Source organism: Schistocerca serialis, chromosome 5, assembly GCF_023864345.2.
Source record: "Schistocerca serialis cubense isolate TAMUIC-IGC-003099 chromosome 5, iqSchSeri2.2, whole genome shotgun sequence".
Classification (NCBI taxonomy): domain Eukaryota; kingdom Metazoa; phylum Arthropoda; class Insecta; order Orthoptera; family Acrididae; genus Schistocerca; species Schistocerca serialis.
The window spans coordinates 319,361,235-319,380,658 of record NC_064642.1 but is presented as its reverse complement, the minus strand read 5'-3'; the positions used below and the strand labels follow the sequence as shown (position 1 = coordinate 319,380,658).

Sequence of the window (19,424 nt, the reverse complement as noted above, 5' to 3'; positions counted from 1 at the left end):
GTATCATTCCAACTGCAAACACCCACACCATTGCACAGCCTCAACCAGCTTCACCGGATTCCTGATTTTCTCGGCACACGTGTGAAATGGTCGTACGGGAAAAATCTCTTCTTCATCGCTAACTCGGAGATGCTGTGTCCCATCGCTCGTGCACCGACTATAACACCACGTTCAAACTCACTTAAATCTTGATAACTTGGCATTGTAGCAGCAGTAACCGATGTAACAACTGCTCCAGACACTTGTTGTCTTATATAGGCGCAGCCGACAGCAGCGCCGTATTCTTCCTGTTTACATATCTCTGTATTTGAATACGCATGCCTATACTAGTTTTTTGGCGCTTCGGTATAAAAGGGGATGGCCAGGGGTCGCACCCTTGTGGCTGTTGCAAGACGTACAGAGCATTCATCAGAGTACTGCACGTAGTACACGCAAGCCTACTCTTCGTGCGAGCCGAGAATTAGTTATTGCTCTGGCTTGATTTACGGTGACTTTTTTTTGTTTCAAGCCATACATGATGTTACTGCTACAACACTATCACAGTGGTGTTAAAACATGTACGTGTAGGGTTTTGTGAGTTGATTCTCAGTTTAGCGATGAAAGATAATAATTCCTTCTTGCTTTAGTGTGCAATGGTAACACAATGTTGCATTTTAGTCTAAACACGAGCAGTCAGAAACTAAGAATATGTGGGACTTAGCAGCCACATACCAAAGTCTGGTACCAGGAATACTCCCTAGAACTTCGTGTGTTTTACACTGTTAGTCGATAAAATACTAACGCATCGTTCTTTTCTGCATGAAAGACATAAAAGGCAGTTAAGCTGTCGGCACATGCACCATGCACTGGAACATTGAGCGTACCGAGTTTCTGTCATCATAGCGTCGAAAAAGCACGCTGGCGAACCTTTCCAAATATACAGGGCAATATCTAGCATGTCAGATATTCTGAACATGCATTTAAACGTGGACCAATGAGTGGTAGCACTTAGCAATACCAACGTATCACAGCTGGCAACGGCACTGCAATTAAAGTTCAATGCCGATAGCGGTCTTTGGGATCCGACGGTCCCAATGAAGCACGCCCGACCAGCCACACCTCCAGCCTCTTGGTACAATGAAAGTCCTCTGCCGCCGCTATATAGAACGATCACTCCCGTCCAGCTTTCCTACCATGACAGTTGCCGCAACTCTCTGTAACCTAACTATCCTTACCATTGTTTAAGACGTCGTACGCAACACAATGAGATGGATGAACGCCACCACATCAGATCACGCCATTTATCTTAGTGCAGAGGCACTACACAACATTTTGGATTTCAAAGGAAATGACGGGAAATGTTATATTAGTGGTTAAAGAATTATTGTAACCTGCATGTTATGAAAGTATGTCGTTTCAAGGAAACGTAATATTGAGGACCCATCAAAAATGCATAGTTCTTGGTACAATTCGTTACAATTAAATATCATTTAATATGAGTAGAAACATAGATTAGTAATCCGATAGTGATGTGTTGCTGGCACAAGTCCCACTGGTTCCGATTTTTCTCTTTTTTTTCTATCCTTTGAGTTTTCTAGCATACTTTCATACTTCCTTATTAGTTTAATAGGAGAATATTCTGTAATATTCCATGTTCCGTAAATGGAAGTGCACTCTTTTCGAGCAGTGAGTTTGTTCTATTGGCTTGACTAAAAGCCATCTTTCATTACTTACAGTGTTATATTTTACACTTTCTTGTTTCACATTCTGTATTCCGATTCTGCTACTGAATAGGAACAGTGATCATGTAAGAATGACGTTACGGCTTTAGTAAAAAGTGAGAGTAATGAAATCATTTTTATCTTCGTATAGCATCATTTGCAATGGAACATTTATACGCTGCCATACTTATTGACTGGATATGGTACTTTCCCTTTTGCCTTGTACCGCGTTCACGGATATTCAAATTCTCTTTTATGTATACTACAGACAGAGCTACGTGACTAGCACATGGTCAAGGGAAGAAATGTGCATATTGAAGAAGCTAATGTAGAAATTTGACGCCCGTCCATCTATTAAACAGTGTGATTTGCGAGCCAGATACAGCCGACAACTGCCGTTGGCTTGGGCTGTGATGGCGTAACCACGTTGAGGCACACGTACCGTACACATAAGCCGCATCGTTTCTTAGCGTTCAGAAGCTCGTTGAACTCGGCACGCTCAACGTTGGCGTGACGGCACGGCCCGTGTGCCGACGGCTGTACAGGTATCACACATCTAGATGCTACGGAGATCTGTTTTTATCCTTAGTTGGTACAATATGACTAAATTTTTTGTTTTTCAAGACGATGAGCGTCTCCGCGTTGACTCTCATATGTAAGTTCATTTCCAAACAATCGGCTGCTCATTGTCTCAAAACCTGGCAGTAGATCCATAGAGATTCGGATCGTACGTAAAGTTTGCTAGTGGCAGCACATAATCAGTGCCTTCTCTGCGCGATAGCAATGGAAATACTATCGATGGCAGTGCTGCCACCTTCAGAATTTGAAAGAGGGTATTCGAGTCAATATTGGCAAAAGCCTTCTCTATGTCTACAAATGCTAGAAACGTGGTTTGCCTTTCCTTAATCTATTTTCTAATTTATTTCTATTTAATGCTGTTGAAACAAGGCTTCCTTCCGCAATTTTCCGCAGTTTGCTGTTAATTTTGTTCATTTCGCTCGACAGAAGACCGCTACGAGCAGTGTGTCACTACTGACGATAGCTTGTACGATCCTGCACATTGTCGGTACACATACTCAAGCATAAGTACTTTAATATGCTTGCATGACTGTATATCGATCAAGGATCAAGCATATTTGTCCTAATACCTGCACAAAATCATGCTACAGACGAAAACCAGTTCGCTAAGAAATAAAAGCTTTTTTACTGGTTCTGATTAGAATACTTATCTTTTTCAAAAGTCAGATTTGTGCATTTATACTTCACTAGACTGTACAATTAATACTAGTTTCGCTATAAACCTTGGTATCTTCACTTTTTAAAAACATTATTTAACTGCAATAGCTATCTTTATTCCTTTCCAGCTGGGCGTATCCTTTCGTGGTGAATGCTTTCTACGAGAAGACACTCAACAGCATTGGTAAGTACATGTGATGACTAGAGGCAGGAACAGCCGTCTGCGATAGTCTTCTAACGAGATTCTCTAGAAAGCCAACCAGTCAGTCCCTCTCAGCTGCATTTCAAGGATAGAGTCTTCTGCTGCACTAGCGTTGTTGGGGCAAAGGATATGCAGGAGGAAAGCATCATATGACACTAAATTACAGATTAGGCCTATGAGCCGAGCTGAATCACCGTACAGCCAATTTCCGCGAAAGGCAGAGGTACGAGCTACAGGTCCATTCTGGCAACAGTTTCAATCCGTCTGGAAGTACCAGTAGACTTCCTTCTGCAAAATGCGCTATGTTGTGACGGTTAATGAACTACTCAGAGACGTTTGTCTTGGTATGCAAGAATTTAAACGGAAGTTTAAGATACTTTGGCTAGATGAAATCCTATTCCAGATTCTTATTACAACAATCAAATGCAATCATTCGATATACATAACTACCATCGACATGCGATTCAATCTTTGACATTTATACAGTGACTTTAGTTTCGGTGTGCTTTTAGCCCTTCTATCTCTTTGCCAACACGATTTCCAGTCAAACCCTCTAAATTTGTTTCGATGCACTAAATGTTGCTTAAAGTTTGCCTTCAGAGTAGTTTAAAATGGTATAAAAGTTTGTTTGACTCAAAAGGTTTCTTATGTAATACTGACCTTTGGGTTCGTGGACGCCATCGGTAATTCAAGAGCCGCGGTTACAAAAGATGCCGCCTCAGCAAGAGGTGGGCTGTTACCGGCAGAATGATGGCAGCCACACCGTGTCTCACTGCAAACGGCACTGCATTTTCGTCTATCGGAAACAGTATGCTGTCAACACTCATGGTGGCCAAATACAAGTGTGGGAGATACATATTTTTATTTGTGGCAGAGGCTAATAATAATAAATATTGAGTAATGATGTTGTTTTTTATTGAAACTTTTAATATCAGGCAAAAGAGCTGTAAAAGAGTGGAGATCACTGTTGCAGTTAAATAAGCCGTTAGGCTTGGAGGACGAAATGTCAGTAATATGCTAAGGATATTTATGGGGCTTGTGAATTTGAGAATCTGATGCTGAGGGCCCAATTATACACCAAAGAGTGAACGTAGCCATACTCAGATTTCCAGACCCTCAGGTGTCATTACGAATCGACAACTGCAGTATCTCCTCCACCATACAATTCATACTGGGACCACGCTGGTAAAATTAAACAAAATCTTCTAATATAGAGGATTACAAAAATCCTTCCTCCAGTATACTATCAGTGAATGGAATATAGAAAGGGAGATGTGATTTTATTACTATATGTACATACCATATGGTAATTTGTCGAGTACACACAAGTATAGGTTGTACTAGAACACATGAACTGAAGCGTCTGCTCTTCGCTGCATCACTGACTTCCGGGAGCGACACAGACGTCTTCACATAATATACGCTGCATTATCGAAAGTATTCGGACACTTATTAGTAGACATTAATAAGTCGTGTGTCCATCCTTATCTTTATGACGGCTTGAATTCATGTGGGGACACTTTTAATGAGGAATAGCAGCCTATTCTTCCACAAGAGCGGAAATCATAAAGGCAGCGATCTTGCACGGCGGAGTCTGGACGTTCTAACTCACTCAAAGTATATTCTGTTGCGTCCTTTTGACGAATCTTATTGTCGGCAAACCATTATCTCACAGGTGCCCTTTTATGACAGGATGCATTATCGTGGTGATACAAACCATCATTGTCTCCGAACTGTTCCTCCACTGTTCGCAGCACACGATACTGTAAAATATGTTCATGTTCTTACACATCCGCCGTTTTCTTAAGTGCAATAACGAGACAAAACACTAACCACGAAAAACATACACATGCCCTAACACCCCTCGTACATACTTCACTGTTGGCACTACATGTGATGCAAGGCAACGTTCTCCAGGTTTCGTCAAACCCAAACCTTCCCATCGGATTTCAACAGTACAAGTATCGCTCAGCACTCACTACAGAAGTGTGTGGTTCATTAGAACCACTGTACTCGTCCTTTTCCTTTTTTCCCTAACTACGTGCAGTCATTGTGCTAGCTGGACTGCCGGTAGCACACTGGAACTCATGAGTGATTCCATCCGCTGATTTCATGAGATTCTCTTAAAATCATCCTCCGCAACGCTTGAGGTCCCGGTCGCTCAGTACGTGATGTGTGCCTTGTGTTGATTTAACAGTGCTGTTCTTATGCATTTCCAATTAGTTAGGCACATGATCCACAGAATCTGAACAATCCTTTTATCTAAATGATGTGGAACGAGTCAGTTTATGACTTGTGATAACATTAATGAACACGTTATTTTTTTAATCCTACTCATGCAACAACACATTTTACTTTTTACGGGCTACCAGTAGAACTTCGTCAATGAAATAGAAGTGAGCCAGGAGAAATGATTTTAACTTAGATTTAAAAATTGCTTCGCTACCTGTCAGACATGTTATTGGGCAAATGATCAATAGTTTTCGTTGCTGGATATTATACTCTTTTTCTAAGCCATTGAGACCTATAACAATGGGTAATGAAAGTCATCTTTTCCTCGAGTGTTATAGGCTTTGGCATCAGTATTCTTCTTGAATTGTGATGTACTTTATTACGTACTTTGTTAGAGAATAGATGCACTGTGATGGCGCAGTTAAAATGCCTAGCTCCTTGAAGAGGCAAAGAGGCAGCTTTATGTTGCTCGTGGGTGAAGAGCCCATATTATTCTTACTGCTTGCTTTTGTCCAACCAATACATTTTCTAAGTGATGAGTTACTCCAGAAAATTATTCCGTAAAACAACAGTGAGTGGAAATTGCGAAATCGGTCAGGAGGTTGATACGTGTTCGACAAGCTCAGTAATGTATTTCTTTCACTTCAAGTTTTCATTAGTATTTAAATCAAGAAATTTGAGCATTCTATCCTATTTACTGACTCATGCTCATGCACTACATCACTTGTTGATATGATTCTGTTTAATGCATAGAACTGAATGCCGTGTTTTCTTTTTTTTCAAAATTCCAGGTTCGAATCCTGCCTCGGGCATGGGTGTTTGTGATGTCCTTAGGTGAGTTAGGTTGAAGTAGTTCTAAGTTCTAGGGGTCTGATACCACAGCAGTTAAGTCCCATAGTGCTCAGAGCCAATTGAACCATTTTGTTTGTTGAATGGTTATATAGACACATAAATAAGGAACAGAAGTGGACCAAAACTTGAACTCTGTGGGACTACTTCTGTGATTTCTTTTTGCCCCCATTCACCGTAATGTTATTTACTTTTACGACAGTGTCTGAGTTACTCACGAAAGCCTTTTGCATTGTATTTGATAAGTGTGGTTCAAAACAGCTGTGCATAAAGCCATCAATTCCATAAAACTTGAGTTTTTCTAAGAAAGTAACATGATCTACAGGATCAAACGCATTGGAAAGATCACAAAAAATATCAATTGGCAATATATTATTATTTATGGATTGTACTATTTGATAAGTGAATGTAAAATAACATTCTCAGTCGAACAACCTTTCTGGAATCCAAACTGTGATATGCCAAGGAAATTGTTTCCATTTAAGTTCGCATTACTTTTTCGAATATTTTCGAAAACGATGTCAGCAAGGAAACTGGATGATAATTATTTAAGTCTGTCTCACCACCTTTCTTACGAAGTAGTTTAACAATTGCGTATTTTAACCTGTCTGGAAAAATTGTCTGTGCTGTCACCAACAGTGAACTTAGACAGCTTTAGAAGGGTAGAAATGTTTCCGATGGATTTGCAACTCAGGTGACACCCAATGATTAGACAAAGTCCGAAGTCAGTGAGCCCTCGTGACAGACCCTATTCTTCCGTTATTGCACGTGTACTGACAACACAAAACTACGTTTCATACTGGCGGGTCTGCCTCTCGTGACATTTATTGTTTAAGTCGGTAATTGAGAGTGATGTCGGGATATTGTTGACCAGCTACTGTGTGCAGTGGTTCCGCTGGCGCTGCTGGCGCAGCCGTACCTGCGCTCCGACGTCCCCCGCTACGTGGGGCTGGGCGCGCTGGGCACGGCGCTGGCGCACGAGCTGCTGCACGCGCTCGACTCTGCCGGCGTGGAGCGCGGGCCCGGGGGACAGCCGCACGCCTGGCTCACGCCCGCGGCGCGCCTGCGCTTCGAGGCGCGCCTCGACTGCCTCGCCAGGCAGTACCACGCCACCTTCATGCGCTCCGTGCCCTTCCTGGGCGCCAGCGTGCCAGTCCAGGCAAGTCTGTCTCTTCGTCTCTCTCTGTCTCTGTGTACCTCTATCTCTATCTCTCTCCTTATCCCCCCCCCCTCTCTCTCTCTCTCTCTCTCTCTCTCTCTCCCTCTCTCACACACACACACACACACACACACACACACACACACTTTCTCTCTGTCTCTCTCTTTCTCTGACTATCTGCCTCTCTGTCTCTGTCTGTCTATCTGTCTATATCCCTATCTACCTCTGTCTCTCTCGGTCTCTGTCTCTCTCTCTCTCTCTCTCTCTCTCTCTCTCTCTCTCTCTCTCTCTCTCTCTCTCCTCCCTCTCCCTCCCTCTCCCTCTCTCTCTCTCTCTCTCTCTCTCTCTCTCTCTCTCTCTCTCACTCACTCAGCTCTGAAAGGATAATGGGCTTACTGACCAACAGGGTTGGTTAAAAATGTGGAAACACTGTGAGAAATGCATGCTTGAACATGGATGCAGACGCCAGCCAAGCCTACAGGTTGCACTGTTGTATTTGACTATGAACGGCACCTGTGCAGTATCCTCAATGCACCGCAAATGTCAATCATGGCTAGAACAGTGTTCCGTGAAATTTTGAGTGCGGTAATTCTGACCTGAATTAGAATGTGGGCAGATTGTTGGTTATGGCACAGATTAGTAAAGGGTATATATTAGAAAAAAAAATTCGAAGTGCTACAGGCAAACTCGAGTTACGCCAGAGACAGAGGTGGAAGTAGGAAGAGAGCCAATATGTCTCAAGTGAGTCAGGTCTTTGACACCTTATGACACCACCTGTAGAATGAAGATATACATTCAGCGGAAAGAAGACTGTGATAGAAAAGCAAAGGCAGCGAGGCAAGTATATTCAATGGCTCCTGAGACATGATGCAAGAAACTATCTCTTTCATAAGAGCACATAGAGAGGTACTGACACAGCAGTTAGCAGCCTGTTAGGTAAATGTTGCAGAATATGGAGGAGATATGAGATCATTATAAACCGAACCTTGTGTCTTAGCTTCACACTAGCTCCTGTTAAATACTCCAGCTGTCCAGCTCTCATCATGAATCGATCATTAGTATTGATGGCATTCACAGCAATAGCACTCAATTCCATGGTTACGATACTGTAGAAATCTATGTCCTAGATGCTCCAGCATAGAGTGTGAACCAGACGAAGATGTACTCAAGATGAAGTTCACACTGCTTGCCGGTACCAGAGCACTGCCGGTACCAGGCTTTAATACAAAGTGCAGCAGCAGAGCCTGCTATGGTCCATGTTCCTGTTCAACTCTCAGGCATCTTCTGGAACCTTTGACCACACGACTACGCTCTATCAGCCAGCACGGGAACCACTTACCTCTGGGAACGGCTGCACCTGCTCGCTGGCAGTCCACCGTGGTGCCAGGGACACAGACTACTTCTGTAGTGCAATGGCTGAGCTGATTCAGTGGATATCAACTAGAATCCAACACACAGCTGAATGTTCAGCACCTGAGACTGGTGCCGAAAAACGACTGCACTCTGACAATGTTTTATTAGTGTCATTGATAGGTCACAGGTTCCCAAAAGCTATTCTAACTTGATGCAGACGTATCTCCGCTCTTTCTCTGTAGTGCATTATGTCAGATCTAAATTAATTTGAACATGAACAAATTGTTTGCGCTTGTATGATGTGTGCTTCTGTAAGCAAGGTACCGGAAGTGTTTAGTGATTCAAGAAGCCCCGTATCGAAGTTTTATATCTCATACAGGGAAAGTGGGAAAACCATTCGCTAAGTCACAATGCATACGGAAGTGATCGTGGCAGATGGTCACTGAAGATGATTGTGACTAAAAATAAGACAACTGCATACGTGACTGCGGAACTGAGTGTCACACTCGCTGATGCTGTTAGCATCAAAATAACTCGAAGGGAGCTCAATAAGCCGGGAATTACGGGGAGAGCTGGAATTCCAAAATAAAGCCTCAGAAATTCAAAAGCCTGTCATAGGAAAACGTGGTGCCGAAACTATAATGATGCTCATGAAAGACCGAAACCAGTAATCTGTTATCAAACAGTTTGTGACCGTAGACGTAAATTAATGGAAACTGAAGCTATAAAACGTGGACAATGAAGCAATTGGAGAAAGTGATACGGTCGAATTAATCTTGGTTCATACTGTTTACAACTCCTGGCCGAGTTTACCTCCCATGAGTGAAACTAGCGGGGGTTCGGTGATGTTTTGGACCGCTACCACCAAGGATTATGTGACCATTTTAGCAGATCAGGTCCAGTCCATGTTACAACGTTTGCTCCCTAATTGTGATGCTATATTCCAAGACGACAGGGCCTATGTTTACAATCCTCACATCGTCCAGGACTGCTTTTGTGAGTACAACGATCAATTATCACATCTAGTCTGACCACCACAGTCACCAGATATCAACACTATTGAGTCTTTGTCGCCTACTTTGCAGAGATCCGCCTCCGTCATCATTACTTGAACTTCCCACTATTTTGCAGGAAGAGTGGTACAAGATTCCCTTGAAAATACAGGACCTGTTTTTATACGTTCCGAGACGAGTGGAAGCAGTTTCGAATGATGAAGGTTTCCTACACCATATTGGGTATGCTAATGTGTTGTGTTTCTGTGTTTTCATATTTATGTCCACTCATTGTATGGAAGTGGATCGAACTATTCTCTCTCAATGACAACTACTGCTGCAAGAATCTAAAGTGAGCTGCCACTTACCAAGGAGTTTCGACCTCATAAACAAATAACAAGTGACACACTTTACGATAAATAAACGAGACTCAGTGAGAATTCGAATTTGACATGACTAAAAGGTTCCGTCAACTGTTTGGAGTCATAAAAGAGCACGAAGTTGAACTCATGTACAGGCGTCCCGTCTACTTAGCACAGGAAACACTTAAGCTGTGGTAGTTCATTATCTCTCCCCGCGGAGGGCAGTAAATAATAAACTATCGTACCGCTGTGTTGTTCATTGTGTAACATGACGTTATTATGTTTTCATGTTTGCAATCTCGTTTGATTTTGTTTTAGTTAAGGTAAATTAATTTAAGTACCAGTAACTAAATAATCCAATTAGATACGGTGAATATATCCTGACGAGACTCAGAAGTTCCAGCTGGGTTTTGTACATAAACAAAAATATATTTATGTATTACAATGCACTACGCTTGCTTTGGTAATTTCTCCCGAAATATTAAATTCCTTAGTGCATTTTTTATAGTTTGAGAAGGAAATGTTAAGTAATAGAACTCACTACGTTTCGTGAACATTGTGCGTTCGTTTCAGAGAAGGATATCGTCATATGTGCCACAGGAAAGTGTGGTACGACCACTCTTGTTCCCTGTATACATAAACGATATGAAGAAAAAGGTGAGCAGCAGTCAGCGCCGTTTTGCTGATGACGCTGTAGCATACAGGAAAACTGTCGTTGAGTGACTGTAGGAGCATACAGGACGACTTGGATGGAATTTCTATTTTGTATGACGAATGGAGGTTGCTATAAACGTGGAAATATGTATGTTAATGCAGATAACTAGGAAAAACAATCCTATAGTTATCGAATACAGTAATAGTGATGTGCTGCCTGACCAGAAACTTCGGTTACAGTCTAGGCGTACTCTCTGAAAGAGACATGAAATGAGATAAGTGCATAACATCGGTTGTAGGGAAAGCGACAGATTCTTTCGAGAATTCTGGGAAATGGGTACCTTATCTATAAAAGAGACCTCATACAGAATATTTGTGCAACCTATCCTTGAGTGCCTCTCGCGTTTTTCGGATCCTGACCACGTCGGATCAAACGAAGATGTCGAAGCAATGCAGAGGTGTGCTACTAGATTTGTTACCATATGCTTCGCACAATGCGCGAGTGTTACGGAAATGTTGAGTGAACTCAAATGGGAGCACCTCGAGGGAAGGCGACATTTTCGCGAAACATTATTGTTTAGACACTCGTTATTTAAGAAAGACTTTAGCCACTAAAATACACCTCGCTTAAGTCTGCAAAGACAAGATAGAAGCCCGCATCTCGTGGTCGTGCGGTAGCGTCCCCGCTTCCCACGCCCGGGTTCCCGGGTTCGATTCCCGGCGGGGTCAGGGATTTTCTCTGCCTCGTGATGGCTGGGTGTTGTGTGATATCCTTAGGTTAGTTAGGTTTAAATAGTTCTAAGTTCTAGGGGACTGATGACCATAGATGTTAAGTCCCATAGTGCTCAGAGCCATTTTTTGACAAGATAGAAGGAAATTTGAGCGCGGATGGGCTCATCTCCCGGGACACACAGGCTCCACACAATACAGCAGTGTCTCTTGGGGTTGCCTGCATAGCAGGCGTTAATCAGCGAGACGACGTAATCGCGGTTTGACCCACTACAGGCGACACGTGGGCCGCCCTACTTTGCATCGACCGTCTCTTTGGCGGGAATAGAGCGTTTCTTGCTGCCAATCTGCCTGCCGTGTATTTGTGTGGGCAGCAAGGCCCGACAGACAGAATCGAATGGAGAGTCAATCGGCGGGTGCACTTCCGGGACGCCAGCGGACACGCCCTGCCAACTGTCTTCCATGTTTACTCGTTCATTACTTTGCGACTGGTCTAAGAAGAAGTTCATGGATGTTTTTATCACCCTGATTAGGATTTTAATTTAGAGTGACACCTCTCATACGTCAGACCCCTTCTAAACTAGAGTCAAGTATTGTATTTAACTGAATCTGTAGTAAGCAGTATGAAGTTCAAACTGTCACTAGGTTGATCTGTTAGTCGTATCCACGTTAGTACAACTGATATAACGTTTACATGTGTTAAGTGTTGCTGATCGCTGGGGGCCAGCGAATCTCATTGCTGCAGTGTACCCTACAAGAGAGCACAATGCAGCAGCACGGAAGCATATACACAGTCGTTTTCCCATCATAGTATATGCTAGGGGAACAGCAAATGAAATGACTAGTAATAGCATAAGGTACTCTCTACCATGCAAGATATGGCAGACTGCGGAGTTTGCATGCAGATTCGGAGTTGAGAAAGGTGTAATGTGTTGTGGCTGTAGCTAAAATTAAATACGAGAGGCATGAAATTTTGTGTGTACAGGGTACAGAAAAACGACCTGATGGTATGGTCAGAGCAGAGGAGCGCGCATTGAATCGAACAAACTTTTTCTGGTAACCATTGGTTACAAATGCACCGTTGTGGGTCTACAGCCATGAGACACTACAGCGGATCACACCAGTAAGCGCGTGCGTTTACATTGGTTTCCACCAGATAACACTTGTTATGCTTAAGAAGGTAGCTATTAATTTTCTGAAGACATTGGTATTAATTGAACATTCAACGATGGAAAAACTTTAAATTCCTATCCATTTCTGGTTACGTTAAACCCCATCTAATGAGTAAAGTATCATAAAGGCATTATTTAAGATGATAATAATAATGGGCTACACTGCTGTTGTTTTAAGGCTTCAGCTGCACAAGGGTGTATTTCTGTCATGTGGTTACGTGAAAGAATTTTTTCTTTTAGCATTAATGAGATTGGCACGTAAAAGGTAGAATTATGCTAATCGGCGGGAAACCCACGTGACAGGATTAGGCAACATAAATACACAATGTAAGATTTATAAGCAGGCTATTATTCATTGATAGCAACTGAAGGTTCGAAATTGAAGGTACGGCAATACTCTGACAGCCACGTGCATAACAGATAGAGCTGACGCTCAGATACATTTTTTCCACAGATGAATAAGTCAGAGAAAACTAAAACTCGTGAGCTATAAATTCTATCAGAAAATACAGTGTGTCTCCACGATTTTCACGAAGGATCTTGTTGTTCTGACCGCCGTCTCTAAGTCAGAATCATTCTACAGGGTGGTCCATTGATCGCGACCGGGCCAAATATCTCACGAAATAAGCGTCAAACGAAAAAACTACAAAGAACAAAACTCGTCTAGCTTGAAGGGGGAAACCAGATGGTGCTATGGTTGGCCCGCTATATGGCGCTGCCATAGGTCAAACGGATATCAACTGCGTACGTAAAGAAATATTAATGTTTTAGTTGGACCACTTTTATCGCTTTGTGATAGATGGCGCTGTAATAGTCACAATCATATGGCTCACAATTTCAGACGAACAGTTGGTAACAGGTAGGTTTTTTAAATTAAAATACAGAACATAGGTACTTTTGAACATTTTATTTCGGTTGTTCCAATGTGATACATGTACCTTTGTGAACTTATCATTTCTGAGAACGCATGCTGTTACAGCGTGATTACCTGTAAATGCCACATCAATGCAATAAATGCTCAAAATGATGTCCGTCAACCTCAATGCATTTCTCAATACGTGTAACGACATTCCTCTCAAGAGCGAGTAATTCGCCTTCCGTAATGTTCGCACATCCATTGACAATGCGCTGACGCATGTTGTCAGGCGTTGTCGGTGGATCACGATGGCAAACATCCTTCAACTTTCCCCACAGAAAGAAATCCGGGCACGTCAGATCCGGTGAACTTGCGGGCCATGGTATTTTGCTTCGACGACCAATCCACCCGTCATGAAATGTGTTATTCAGTACCGCCTCAACCGCTCGCGAGCTATGTGCCGGACATCCGTCATGTTGGAAGTACATCGCCATTCACCGAGCGAGGTGGCGCAGTGGTTAGCACACTGGACTCGCATTCGGGGGGACGACGGTTCAATCCCGCGTCCGGCCATCCTGATTTAGGTTTTCCGTGATTTCCCTAGATCACTCCAGGCAAATGCCGGGATGGTTCCTTTGAAAGGGCACGGTCGACTTCCTTTCCCATTCTTCCCTAATCCGAGCTTGTGCTCCGTCTCTAATGACCTCGTTGTCGACGGGACGTTAAACACCAATATCCTCCTCCTGCTACATCGCCATTCTGTCATGCAGTGAAACATCTTGTAGTAACATAGGTAGAACATTACTTAGGAAAACAGCATACATTACACAATTTAGATTGCTATCGATAAAATGGAGGCCAATTATCCTTCCTCCCATAATGCCGCACCATACATTAACCCGCCAAGGTCGCTGATGCTCCACTTGTCGCAGCCATCGTGGATTTTCCGTTTCCCAATAGTGCATATTATGCCGGTTTACGTTACCGCTGTTGGTGAATGACGCTTCGTCGCTAAATAGAACGCGTGCAAAAAATCTGTCATCGTCCTGTAATTTCTCTTGTGCCCAATGGCAGAACTGTACACGACGCCATGCAATTCCTGGTGCATAGAAATATGGTACGGGTGCAATCGATGTAGCATTCTCAACACCGACGTTTTTGAGATTCCCGATTCTCGCGCAATTTGTCTGCTACTGATGTGCTGGTTAGCCGCGACAGCAGCTAAAACACCTGCTTGGGCATCATAATTTGTTGCAGGTCGTGGTTGACGTTTCGCATGTGGCTGAACACTTCCTGTTTCCTTAAATAACATAACTATCCGGCGAACAGTCCGGACACTTGGATGATGTCGTCCAGGATACCGAGCAGCATACATAGCACACGCCCGTTGGGCATTTTGATCACAGTAGCCATACATCAACACGATATCGACCTTTTCCGCAATTGTTAAACGGTCCATTTTAACACGGGTAATGTATCACGAAGCAAATGCCGTCCGCACTGGCGGAATGTTAACGTGATACCACGTACTTATACGTTTGTGACTATTACAGTGCCATCTATCACAAAGAGTAAAAAGTGGTCCAACTAAAACATTCATATTTCATTACGTACTACACGAAAATGTAATAAAAATGAGGGTTTCTATTTTTAAAAAACGCAGTTGATATCCGTTTACCTATGGCAGCGCCGTCTAGCGGGCCAACCATAGCACCATCTGTTTTCCTCCTTCAAGGTAGACGAGTTTCGTTCTTTGTAGTTTTTTTTTTTTTCGTTTGATGCTTATTTCGTGAGATATTTGGCCCGGTCACTATCAATGGACCACCTTGTATACTTTGTGAAACGTACACACACACACACACAACACAAACCAAGAAACTAAGGATCCAGCAACGTCGCGAAATACGTAGCTGAAACAGAATGGTAACAGATTCCCAGAGCTACTTCGCATGTTGCCGAGTCCACCCAAAGCTGGGTGTGCCCACCCCATTTAACAGTTCACACCATATTTTCCACAGCGAAAACTGAGAGCAAACCGGCGAAATGTGCGTGACGTAACGTCAAGTGGCTTTACTTACAAAGATGTTCATTCGCAAAGTTCTTTCGAACTACAACGTCCTTTGTGTACGTCATAGATACTTGATCTACCGAAGAAAATTCTTATTCTGCCTGTTAAAAAATAACAGAGTGAGACAAAAAGAAACAAATATATATAAGAAGCGGTCCTTAAAAGCGTCTATCGCGGCTTAAGCCTCTACTACCTCTGTCATTAACGTATGTTACATATGCTGGATGCTACTCGCCTGTCCCTCTCTTTGTCTAATACTCCTTCCTGCTCTCTGTGTCCACTAAATCGAATCCCATCTCTCTGTACATTTCCCCCTTCCCCCTCTCTTATTTCCTCCTCTCCCATCTCTCTGTACATTTCCTCCACCCCCCCCCCCCATCACTGTCCATTTCCTCCTCTCCCATCTCTCTGTACATACCCTTCTCCCCCACTTTCTGTACATTTCCCCATTCCCCTTCTCTGTCCATTTCCACCTCTCCCATCTCTATGCCTCCCCCACTTTCTGTCAATCCCCTCCTTCCCACTCTCTGTGCATTTCCTCTTCTCCCACCTCTCTGTACATTTCCACCTGCCCCCACTCGCTCTCCATTTTCTCCATCCCACACTCTTTGTCCATTGTTTCCTCTCCCATCTCTCTGAACATTTCCTCCTCTCCAATTTATTTCCTCCTTCCCCCCTCTCTGTCTCATTCCTTCTCTCCCACCTCTCTGTACATTTCCTCCTTCACCCACTTTCTTTCCATTTCCTCCTTTCTGCTCTATCTGTCCATTTCCTCTCCCATCTCTCTGTCCATTTCCTCCTCACCACACTGTCCGTTTCCTCCTTACCCACACTCTGTTCATTTCCTTCTTTCCCACACTCTGTTCATTTCCTCCTCCACCCAGTTTCTTTCCATTTCCTCCTTTCTGCTCTATCTGTCCATTTCCTCCTCCCCACACTCTGTCCATTTCCTCATTACCCACTCTCTGTTCATTTCTTCCTTTCCCACATTTTGTTCATTTCCTCCTTACCCACTCTCTGTTCATTTCCTCCTCTACCATCTCTCTGTATATTTCCTCCTTCCCCCTTTCTGTTCATTTCCTCCTTCCCATTCTATCTGTCTGTTTCCTCCTCTCCCATTTCTCTGTACATTGCCTCCTTCCCCTCCTCTCTGTCCATTTCCTCCTAACCCATCTCTCTCTAATTTTCTCCTCCCCCCCCCCCCACTTTCTGTCCAGTGCCACCTTCCCCCTCTCTGTCCATTTCCTCCTCTCCCATCTCTCTGTACATTTCCTTCTCCACACTGTATTTCTTCCTTGCCCCATCTCTGTCTGCTTCCTCCTCTCCCAGTTCTCTGTACATTTCCTCCTCGCCACTTTCTGTCCATTTTCTACTTGCTGCTCTCTCTGGTCATTTCCTCTTCCCCAAATTCTGTCCATTTCCTCCTCCATTTATTACCTGAGCATTGGCAGGCGCTTAAAGCGTTTGTTGTGTACCTGTAGTTTTGTACATGACATTTTCGGTGCAAAAATTAAAATTCAGCACTAGTTTCTGTCTTTATTCATGTACAAGGATATTTTCAATATCCTTTAGAATAATAATGTACTCTTTTTGGTCGTCTGATATTGAGCTGCAACTACAGACACATAGCAACACTTAAAAATCTATTAGGAAAATGCTTACAATGTAAATTGCTGCTTGTTTTGTAGATGGTTCTTTCGTTGAAGAAATTTTAATTTTCATAATGCATTCGCAGCTCTAGTGTACACTGATTAAAGCCGAGTAAGAGGTGAGTGAACAGGTGGAGTGAAGTCTGTGAATCTGTGGTGTTGCAGTTCGACTGGAACGTGACACGAGCCGAGAACATGGCTGACGTGGCGGGCGTGCAGGTGGCGTACGAGGCGTGGCGCTCACAGCAGGAGACGGCGCCAGTGGAGGACGCTCGGCTGCCCGACCTGCCCCTGGCGCCACAGCAGCTCTTCTTCCTGCACGCCGCGCAGGTCAGAACACTGTGTGCACCACTACTCGGCTGCCCGCCTCCTCATGTTGGCCTGCCGTCTCCTCTGTCCAAATGCTTGAGGTCATACACACCAGGCATATAGCCTACATCTACTCAAACAACTGTATACTTCGTGGCTGACGGTAATTCATTCCAATACAAGCGTGGTCTGAAAATTTCTTGGTCTTGGCCATAGACTGGAGCACGACTGTCTCACTTAAATTAGTTGGTATCTTACATTTTAGAGCCAAGGTCACGAAATTATTTTGACAAGTGCTATCAGCAGACAGTTGGCTGCTCTCCACGTCGATAGAAAATCGCTTTAAAGTCTTATCTCGTATAAACAATCATGTGCACTATCAGATAGTGACATATGGTGCAGTGCTCCAGCCACACTTGGGGAAGACCGACATATACATAAAGGACTCAGAACATTTCATTGAGAAGTTGAAGAAACTGAATCTTGCACCAAACGACATCCTGGAGAGCTTTCATGTTGTTTCTTTGTTTACGAAAGTGCCACTCAGTGACGCTCTGGAGCACATCGGTTCCATTTTCCCGCAAGACATCACAAAGCTCTTCCATGCATGTCTCACCACTAACTATTTCACGTGGAATGGCGATTTCTACGAACAGCTGGAAGGCGTCGCCATGGGTAGTCCTCTTAGTCCAGTGGTGGCCAGCTTCTTCATGAAGCAATTCGAAGCACAGGGACTATACTTGGCGATTTGCAAACCTGAGGTGTGGTACAGATACGTCGATGATACTTTCGTTGCCGGCCGGAGTGGCCGAGCGGTTCTAGGCGTTACAATCTGGAACCGCGCGACCGCTACGATCGCACGTTCGAATCCTGCCTCGGGCATGGATGTGTGTGATGTCCTTAGGGTAGTTAGGTTTAAGTAGTTCTAAGTTCTAGGGGACTGATGACCTCAGAAGTTAAGCCCCATAGTGCTCAGAGCCATTTGAACCATTTTTTTGATACTTTCGTTGTGTGGAGCCATGATGAAGAACACGTCGGTGACTTCTAAAGACACTTCAACAGCCTCCATGCCAACATAAAATTTACTATGGAAGTAGAAAAGGACAAAAAACTTGCCATTTCTAGATGTGCTGGTCACAAGGGATGGCGAAAACCTGGGACACAGCGTCTATCGAAAACCGACACACACGGACCGATACCTGCACAAACTATCAAACCACCAACCGAGCCTGAAAAGAGGCATAGTTAATACGCTCGTAATGCGAGCAGGACGAATATGTGAGCCGCAGCACCTCAGACGCGGAATGCAACACCTGGAAAGTGTTCTGCGGAGCAATGGGTACTCCACAAATTATATTAGAAGTGTAACAGAGCCAAACACTCGGCGAAGTGAGGAATCAGAAAAAGAAATGTCGAGTACGGCCTTTCTGCCATACATTCCCAGAGTGACGGACAGAATCAGCCGTATATTGTGCAAACATGGCGTAAGGACGATTTTCAAACCGACAAGGAAGATCAAAGAGTGTCTTAGATCGGCAAAGGAGAAAACGGACCCACTTGCAATTTCGGGATTATAGCGTATACCATGCACATGCGGAAAAGTTTATGTCGGAATGACTGGATTATCAATCAACACCTGGATCAAAGAACATAAGCGACATTGCAGGTTGGGGCAGGTGGAGAAATCGGACGTGGCAGAGCACGCACTGAGTGAGACCGACCACGTAACAAAATTCGCCGACACGGAAGTTCTGGCTGTAGAGAAGCACTATCACACGGGCTTGTTCAGAGAAGCTGTAGAAATACAAACACACGCGAACAGCTTCACCAAGAAAGAGGAAAGCCTTAAGGTAAACGGATCCTGGCTACCCGTATTGCAGCGAACGACCGTCGCAGGTAGCA

The 19,424-nt window shown here is 43.8% G+C and overlaps 1 protein-coding gene across 1 annotated transcript in view; it reads left to right on the top strand.

The window, feature by feature from the left end:
- LOC126481921 (endothelin-converting enzyme-like 1) overlaps window positions 1–19,424 on the top strand; it is a 270,679-nt gene that overhangs the window by 239,055 nt on the left and 12,200 nt on the right. Inside the window, exons 13-15 of the mRNA XM_050105881.1 lie at window positions 3,065–3,120; window positions 7,107–7,378; window positions 17,379–17,543. Coding sequence (XP_049961838.1) covers window positions 3,065–3,120; window positions 7,107–7,378; window positions 17,379–17,543 — 493 coding nt within the window. The remainder of the gene's footprint in view (window positions 1–3,064; window positions 3,121–7,106; window positions 7,379–17,378; window positions 17,544–19,424) is intronic.